Genomic DNA, 8,932 nt, shown 5'->3' with positions numbered 1-8,932 from the left:
CCAGCGGCAGGCGCCTGAGCGCCAGGAGTTTATCCGCGAGCAGGTCAGCAAGCTCCTCGACGCCGGATTTATCCGAGAAGTCCTCCACCCCGACTGGCTGGCAAACCCAGTCATCGTCCCGAAGGCCAACGGCATGCTCCGTATGTGCGTAGACTACACTGACCTGAATAAGGCTTGCCCTAAAGATCCCTTCCCCTTACCTCGCATTGATCAAATTGTAGATGCAACTACGGGATGCGATCTTTTATGCTTTTTAGATGCAAACTCTGGGTATCATCAGATCCGCATGGCCATAGGGGACGAGGAAAAATCTGCTTTTACCACTCCGGTGGGGACTTATTGCTATATGTCAATGCCTTTTGGCCTGCGCAACGCTGGATCCTCCTTCCAGCGTGCTATTCGTATTACCCTTGATTCACAGGTTGGCCGCAACGTCGAAGCTTACATCGACGATCTCGTGGTCAAAACCCGAGACCGCGCCACCTTGCTCGAGGACCTTGCCGAGACTTTCAACAGTCTCCGCACTACCCGCCTCAAGCTCAACCCGGAGAAGTGTGTCTTCGGGGTGCCGGCGGGCAAGCTCCTTGGTTTCTTGGTTTCTGGCCGAGGAATTGAGGTCAATCCAGAGAAGATCCGGGACATCGAGCAGATGCGACCCCCGGCTCGACTCAAAGAGGTCCAGCGTCTCACCGGCTGCATGGCAGCCCTCGGGCGCTTCATCTCCAAGCTCGGGGAGCGAGGGCTCCCCCTCTTCAAGCTTCTGAAGAAGACCGGTCGTTTTGACTGGACGCCGGAGGCCGAGTAGGCCTTCCGCGACCTAAAGAAGTACCTCACCTCGCCACCCGTGCCAGTGGCTCCCTCCGAAGGTGAGCCCCTGCTGCTCTACGTTTCGGTCACTCCTCAGGTCGTGAGCATGGTGCTGGTGGTAGAGCGCGACGAGTGTCTGGGGCCAGGTGCTAGGTCCCAGCTCCCAAAGGCCCCCGAGCACTCAACTGTCCTCGCGGCTCCCTCTGAGCAAGGGGTCGAGCCCGAGCACACTGCTCCTCCCAATCAGAGAGTCGAGCCCAAGTGCCCGGCCAGCCCCGACCATGCCGCCGAGCCTGGGGGCTGCAGCAGCCCCCAGGGTAGAGCCGCCGTCCGGGCCCGCCGGGTACAGCGACCGGTGTACTTCGTCAGTGAAGTCCTCCGGGAAGCCAAGGCAAGATATCCCCAGGCTCAGAAGCTGCTCTATGCCGTGCTCGTCGCTTCCCGGAAGCTGCGCCACTACTTCCAGGCGCACAAGGTCTCGATGGTTACCACGTATCCACTGGGACCCATTCTCTGAAACCGGGAAGGCACCGGGCGTGTTGTCAAGTGGGCAGTGGAGCTGGCAGAATTCGACCTGCACTTCGTCAGTCGCTAGGCGATCAAAAGCCAGGCGCTCTCCGACTTCGTGGTAGAATGGACACCCGTCCCCAACATCGTCCCAGAAGAGGTCTCTGCTTATCCCGGGCACGGTGCGCCCGGGTACTGGGTCATGCACTTCGACGGCTCCCTCTCGCTGAAAGGCGCAGGGGCCGGAGTGGTTCTCACCTCCCCAACGGGTGAAGAGCTCCGGTACGTCGTGCAGTTGCAGTTCCGCGCATCCAACAACATGGCGGAATATGAAGGTCTCATCGCCGGCCTCCGGGCTGCGGTGGGGCTCGGGATTTATCGCCTCCTGGTCAAAGGGGACTCCCAACTGGTCATCAACCAGGTATCCAAGGAGTACCAGTGCACGGATCCTCAAATGGCGGCGTACGTGGCTGCGGTCAGGAAGCTGGAGAGGCGTTTCGATGGCCTGGAGTTGCGGCACATCCCTCGCCGCGACAACACTCTGGTCGACGAGCTCTCCCGCCTGGCCTCCTCCCGTGCGCGCGTCCCTGCTGGAGTCTTTGAAGAAAGACTCGCACGGCCTTCCGTCCTGCCTGCCGAACAGGACGAAGGGGAAACCTCGAACTCAATTCAGGGGACCCCGGCGGTGCCCTCAGTGGGAAGCCCCATCAGGGCGCCACCGTCCGGCGAGTGCGCTGCACTCGCCAAATGTTCTCAAGATACCTCGTGGATGTCTGACATCCGAGGGTACTTGAAGGAAAAGTTCCTTCCCGGGGATGAGGCGTCTGCCGAAAGAGTTGCTCGGCAGTCCAGACGCTATACCATAGTAGATGGGGATCTCTACCGGCGTAGCGCAGGAGGTGTCCTCCTGAAATGCATCTCCCGGGCCGAAGGCGGCGATCTTCTCGCTGAGATCCACGAGGGCGAGTGCGGTGGCCATTCATCGTTCCGCACGCTGGTCGGGAAGGCCTTCCGGCAAGGTTTCTACTGGCCTACAGCTCTCCAGGATGCTTCCGAGCTGGTTCGGCGCTGCAGGGCGTGCCAGTTCCACGCAAAGCAGATTCACCAGCCAGCTCAGGCTCTTCATACCATCCCCCTGTCATGGCCTTTCGCGGTCTGGGGGTTGGACATTCTGGGTCCATTCCCCCGAGCAATCAGGGGCTATGCATACCTATATGTCGCCGTCGACAAATTCACCAAGTGGCCGGAGACGGTCCCAGTCATCAAGGTGACCAAAAACACGGCGCTCCAGTTTATCCGCGGCATCACCAGTCGCTTTGGCGTCCCAAACCGGATCATCACCGACAACGGCACCCAGTTCACGAGTGCCCTGTTCGGGGACTATTGCGAAGACCTCGGCATCAAGCTCTGCTTCGCCTCCGTCGCTCATCCTCGGAGTAACGAGCAAGTCGAGCGCGCCAATGCGGAGATACTGAAGGGCCTCAAAACCCGGACCTATAACATGCTCACCAAGCACGGGAAGGGATGGGTGGACAAGCTGCCCGCCGTGCTATGGGCTAATCGGACTACGCCAAGCCGCGCCACCGGGGAGACTCCGTTCTTCCTCGTCTACGGCGCCGAGGCAGTCCTCCCCTCCGAGCTCACTCTGGGCTCCCCTCGGGTGCATGCATATTCTGAGGGTGGGCAGGAGCAGCAAAGGCGCGACGACGTTGACTACCTAAAAGAGCGCCGACGGCGTGCCGCCGTCCGGGCGGCTCGGTACCAGCAGAGTCTGTGGTGATATCATCTGCGCCATGTCCGGGCCCGATCTCTCGAGGTGGGGGACCTAGTTCTCCGACGCGTCCAGTCGCGCGAAGGAATGAATAAGCTGTCCCCTATGTGGGAAGGTCCCTTCACCGTGATCGGGGTCCCGCGATAGGGTTCTTTCAGGTTGGCGACAGAGGATGGGCAGCCACTCCCGAACTCGTGGAACATCGAGCACCTGCGCAGGTTCTACCCGTAGATGGCCATGCTCGCGGCTCAAGTCAGCCAGGCCGGGGGCTTCCCCCCACACAAGCTAACAAGGGGCTCCACCCATTGGGTAAGTCACCGTCGCCCAACCTTGTAAAAATTGTAAATTCAATATTTCAATAGGCAGTCGCTATGTCAAATTCATTTTTCTGGATTCCGTATGTTTAATCTGTCTGGTGAGGTGCTCGGTTGTGCGAGAAAAAGTTCGCTCTCTCATTTTCCCCGCTGATAAAAGAATCTCAATCGGTTTGCATGCGGGCAGTTGCCGCTGACTTACGTCCGGCATGGTAGGCTGTGGTGTTCGGTGTCGTGGCAGGCTCCCGGGCACTACCAAGTTCCGGGGCGCTCTGGGTAATCCTATCGCTCGAGCTGCTCGAGTAGTCCGGAGCTCAGGCCCCCGGAACGGGCTGTCGGTGCTCGGTCTGGTCTGTCATACCCGGGCGCCACCGAACCATAGGACCTCTGGGTTATGCCTCTGTCCGCTCTCGTCCGCCGGTTTGGGTATTCAAGAGGTCTCGGGTCGAAAACGAGAGCAGTTTATAACAAGTACCGCACTAACAGAGCGCACCAGGCAAAAAAATCAAGAGCAGCTCAACCGCAAGGGCTTCAACGCCCCGGTCTCTGGTCGGCCCCAAGGGTTCTCGGGTGGTCCTACCACTTAGGCATGAGTGGTCGAGATCACCCGATCCCGGGATCCTAGCGTGCCTCTGGGCGCTCGGGTACTCCGCTGAAGGAACCAAGTCCCCGGGCACCCCGAGCTCGGAAGCTTACACCCCTCCTGGATCAGTTGGCCGGAAGGCCGACAGCTGTCCGGTGAGTGGTTACATTCAGACAAGTCTGCGTTCAATAATTTTATGTTCCCGAGTCATCCTCGGGGGCTCTCGCATTTTAATCTGCTCGGCGAGATGATCCCCTCGTGCACAAAACCCTACCGTGTGTCTACTTTTTCCTGGAACGACAGAGCGGTTCGTAGAAAGGAGTACTGCGCGTATGGTAATGTCTGACCGAAGCCCTTCGTGGTGGTCGTGGTGTTCGGTCCGCTTTTAAGGACCCCGAGCACTACCGAGTCCTTGGGTGCCCTGGGTAATCTTATCGCTCGAGCTGCTCGAGTAGTCCAGAGCTCAGGCCTCAAGGGCGGGCTGTCAGTGCTCGGTCCGGTCCGTCTTAAGCCCGGGCACCATCGGACCATGGGGACTCTTGGTCACATTTCCGCCCGCACGCGTCTCCCATCTACTAACTGAGTGGTCGCGAGGTGAAAAAGTGTTCACCGGTCACGGCGTGTTCCGTGCTGAATCGATCTATCTCCCGAGCAAGGAAGTTCGTGTCTTTGTCTTTTAACTCAGACGATGCGGACCCGCGAGAGCTCGAGGGCTGAATGCGCAAACAACAGCAATCGGGACCTCGTTCTCGAGGATGGGAAGGTCGGGAACAGTCCGACTGAGTACTCCCCGGGGCTTCAAGTCAAAACATCAGAAGGAACATCAAGCATTCAAGAACACTGGAGTTGCGAGGCCAAAGAAAAGCTGCCATTATATTCACAAGGCACATACAAGTGTTTCTGAGGGATCACTCCCATGTTTACATCCGTCAAGACAACAACAAAAGAAAGAAAAACGACTACAAAAGGTCTAGTCGGCTGCGGAAGCGGTAGCTGAGTCTTCTGAGTCGTCCCCGGGGGCTGGCGGCGGCGGCACTTCCCGCCTAAAGCCGGCTGCCACTTCGGCAGCGGCACTCCGAACCGCTTCCCGGGCAGCCTCTCCCTTGGCTTCAACCACTCCTTCCCGCGCCGGCTCCAGCGGGAAGTTCGGGTCTCTACTTCGGTAACACGCCAGGATGTGCTCGACCACCGCGTGGGCCAAGCCGCGTCCCTCCCGGGCGGCGAGTTCTTGGACAGCCCAGGGCAGGGCCTCGAGGTGCTCGCAGACCTGCTGAAGCCCTAACACTTGTCGTGTGGGGCTGTCGCTCTTCTGGTCTTCAACGAGCCGTCCGAGGCCGCCCTTCTGCACGGCCCGCCGCATCCGCCGGAGTATAACCTCCAACATATGCTGCAGGTTGACCCGCGAGACGAACGCGGTCTCGAGCTTCTCCTTGGCAGCCCGCAGCTGCGCCTCAAGTCCTTGGTCGCCGACCGGGCCAGAAGAACCACCGACGGTTGTGGAACTGGCAGCCTGCTTCGACTTCGCCACCAGCTCGGACAAGGCGCGCTCACGGGCGGTTAATTCCGCCTCGTGCTTCGCGTTCTCCTCCGCCCTGGTAGCAGCGGCCGCGGCCGCCGCGGCAGCCTCGCCCTCTCGACGACTCAGCTCGCCCTCCCGCCGGGCCAGCACGTCCTCCTGTTGGGTCACCGAATCCTCCCGGGCACCAAGATCCGCCGCTGAGATCTCATTGTCCACCTCCCGAAGGGAGATGTCCTCCTCCCAGTGGCGGATGTCTTCTTCAATCTTCCGGAGGTTGTCTTCCCAACGCTGGAAGTCGGCGCGCGTCTGATCGGCCTCCCCCTCCCGGCGGGTCAGCTCGGCCCGGAGCTCCTCCACCGCCTTCTCGCGGACTGCGACCGCCGCCTCCTTCTCCTGCGCCTGCCCCATCCTGGCAAGGGCCTCGGCAGCCTGCTGCCTCGATGCCTCAGCCAGGCGGGCGGCGTCTTCTCGCTCCCGCGCGGCTTCCGCCCTCGCGGCCTTCAAAATTTCTTGTTCCCGCGCGGCCTCCGCGTGGGTATCCTCCAGGAGCTTCTGTTCCCGCGCGGCCGCCGCGCGGGCCTCCTCCTGGGCGCTCGTGAGCTGCGCCCTCTCCGAAGCCAGGCGGGCACGCTCAGCTTCGAGCTGCTCCTCCTTTGCGCCCACTGCCGCGCCCAGCTGCCCGACCGCCACCTGGACGCCTTCGATCGCGGCCAGGAAGGGGTCGGCGGGCTGGCCAGGCGCCGGTGGGGCGTCGGCCTCCCCGCAGATCGCCTCCGGGGGGTCCGAGGTCTCCACGGGACACCACACCACCATCCACCCCGGGCTCTGTCTGCCCGGGGTAGGTTCCGCCGGTGCCGAAGACTCGGACGGCGGTCGCATCCCCGCGTCGGCCGCCGCGTCCGCCGGCCCCGGCAAGGCTGCTGCCTCCACCGTCGTCCGCCCCGGGCTCTGCACGCCCGGGGTAGGTTCCGCCGGCACCGAGGACTCGGACGGCTGCTCTGTCCACCTCTCGGCCGCCGCCTCCGCCGCTCTCCCAGTGGCCGCCACGACTGTTTGCGCCCCCGCCGTCCCTGCGTCCGCCTGCGTCGACACGGTCGACGGGCTTGGTTCTGGCCTCGGCGCCTGCGCCCCTTCAGTCACGATGACGCCTGCGGTCGGCCTGCGGGAGATAGGTGAAGATCAAAATCAAGGCTCAGTTCGGGCAAGAAGCGCCCAAGAAAGAGCAAAGAAAGAAACTTACCGGTATTGCCATTTGGCTACCGGGATCCTGAAGTCTGGATCCGGTGGCGCCGGCCCAGAGTCCTCCCGCCGTCTCTTCCGCTGGGGGCTCGGCGGGGTTGCCGCGCGACTCTCAGGCGCCGGCGCAGGCCCCATCCGCATAAGCTGCGGCTCCAGCACCGGGAATGCCGCCGCTGCCGACGGCGACGGCGAAGAATCCGGCACCGAGATGAAGACTCGGGGACGCTTTCCCCGATCCCCCGGCTCCACCACCACGGCAGTATCGGAGGCGCCCTCCTCCCTGGCGCGGCGGCTGCTGCCTGCAGCGGCCCCGTCGCCAGCCCGCGCCGAGCTATTTGTAGCCTCCTCGCCGAGCAGCTCGTCCAAACCAGGGAGCTCGGAGGCCTCGGGGCTCCGGCTCCTCGGCCGGTCCACGGGCCCCTGGGCGTCGAACTCCGGTAGCCACGCCATGATCGCCGCCCGATCGGGATTGGCGCAGAGCGCCATCTCCGGCCACGGGAGTTCCGCCCGGCCCATGTCTTCTACTCCAGTGATCACCCGCGTCATGCCCCTCAACTCCGTCGGGCCGAGGTCCCAGCTTGCGCCGATTTGGGTCCGGGTGATGTCCTCCGATCCGGTGTAGAACCAACACGGCCGGGCCAGCTCCCGCAGAGGCGCCAGACGACGGCGCAGGAAGTCCACCACCACCATGACAGAAGTCAGCCCGGAGTCGCGCAGGAGCCGGATGCGCTCCAACACCGGCTCCAGCCTCGCGTCTTCTGGCGGCGGCGCCTCCCACGTCGATCTCCGAGGTTCCGCCGCCGCTTCTGGTAGTTCGAGGCGCTCGTGGGGGTCGACATCGACGAAGAACCAGTCCCGTCGCCATTCCTCCCACTTGCTGCGCAGTACCTGGGGGATGTAGTGCTCCCCCAGGCCGTCCCGTAGCCGAAGGTTGCAGCACCCCGCGACATCCGCCGTGGAGTGCCCTCTCTTCTTCCCCACCGGCCGAAGGACGAAGAAGTGTCGAAGCAGTGTCGCCGAAGGCGCCACCCCCACGAACATCTCGTAGAGGTGCGCGAAGACCGCCAACACCACGACGGAGTTGGGGCTCAGGTGCACCAGTTGGATGCCGTAGGTCTCGAGCACTTGAAGGAAGAAAGTGGAGAACGGCGGCACCAACCCCGCCACCACGAAAGACGTGAAGAGAACGATCCGCCCAGGAACAGTCGTCGCCGGTGTCAGGCTTGCCGGCGTCACCACCACAGCTCCCTCTTGCCCCTCGGGCACCAGCAACTTCCTGATCTTGGCCGCCGCCTCTTCGTTCCTCAGACGAGACTCCGGCAGAATGCTGTCCGGAGCCTTGTCCCGAAGGCCTCCTCCAACCCTCGGCATCTCGGCAAAAGTGAAGGTGCTTTGGTGGTGGTGAAAGGGAAGAAAAAGTGCTCCGATCGCCTGAAAATTTCCTAAGGGCTTCGGAGCACGAAAAAGGCAAGAGCAGGAGTGCAAGAAGGCGTAAAGAGGGGGATGGACCGATCCCCTCCCCCTTTTATATCTCAAAGTTCAAATATTGCCGCCCAACGGTTCGCTCGGCGAAGTGCCGCCTCGATCGACGCAACCGCCAGGCGAATCTCCCGCCGATCGTGCGGCGTCAGCAGCTGCCAGGCGTATTTTCCTCGATCTGCGCGGCGGCCGCGCGTGCCACCCGTACGGTCGTCATACCCTTCGGGAGTTGTGTGGACACGCGTCTACTCATTTCCCCGCTGGGTCGTACCCGAGGCCCGGGTCTAGAAAGGCCACCTCTTGAAAGCCTGCCATGTGGCGTCCACGCCAGCCTCGGCCTCGGCCGCGACGAAGGGTCCATCCGCAGTCTCCGTGCCATCGCCTACCAATGGGCCCGGGGGCTACTGTCGGTGTATCGGGAACCAGGGGTCCCTGAGTCCCGAGACCAGGCCGGCCGCCCGCCACGTGTCGCCATCCCGCGAGGTCCCCCCCCCCTGCAGGATGAGGAAAATCTAAAGTTTCGGGAGAAGGTTCTCGGGGCCACAGCCTCTGGTTCCCGAGCACCCCAGTTCCCCGATGACCCACAGAGTCCAAGTACCGGGAAGAAAGTGCTCGGAAGGGTTCCCCCTCGCCCCCAAGTAACATGGTCCCCCGATGGGCCGAACAACCAAGTGCTCGGGAGAGAGTGCTCGGGGCTGCACGTGGCAGTCCCC

The 8,932-nt window shown here is 62.6% G+C and overlaps 1 protein-coding gene across 1 annotated transcript; it reads right to left on the bottom strand.

Moving 5' to 3' along the window:
* Nucleotides 1-4,663: 4,663 nt before the first annotated feature.
* On the bottom strand, nucleotides 4,664-6,875 carry LOC133906817 (predicted GPI-anchored protein 58). The gene is made up of 3 exons (XM_062348832.1): nucleotides 6,742-6,875; nucleotides 6,302-6,660; nucleotides 4,664-4,695 (listed from the first exon to the last, which is right to left on the bottom strand). The coding sequence occupies exons 1-3, from the start codon at nucleotides 6,873-6,875 to the stop codon at nucleotides 4,664-4,666; spliced, it is 525 nt and encodes a 174-aa protein (XP_062204816.1).
* Between the last annotated feature and the right edge of the window lie 2,057 nt (nucleotides 6,876-8,932).

The sequence above is a fragment of the Phragmites australis genome, chromosome 23 (genome assembly GCF_958298935.1).
Source record: "Phragmites australis chromosome 23, lpPhrAust1.1, whole genome shotgun sequence".
Lineage (NCBI taxonomy): Eukaryota > Viridiplantae > Streptophyta > Magnoliopsida > Poales > Poaceae > Phragmites > Phragmites australis.
The sequence above is the reverse complement of the archived record's forward strand: the minus strand, read 5'-3'. Positions and strand labels throughout refer to the sequence as shown.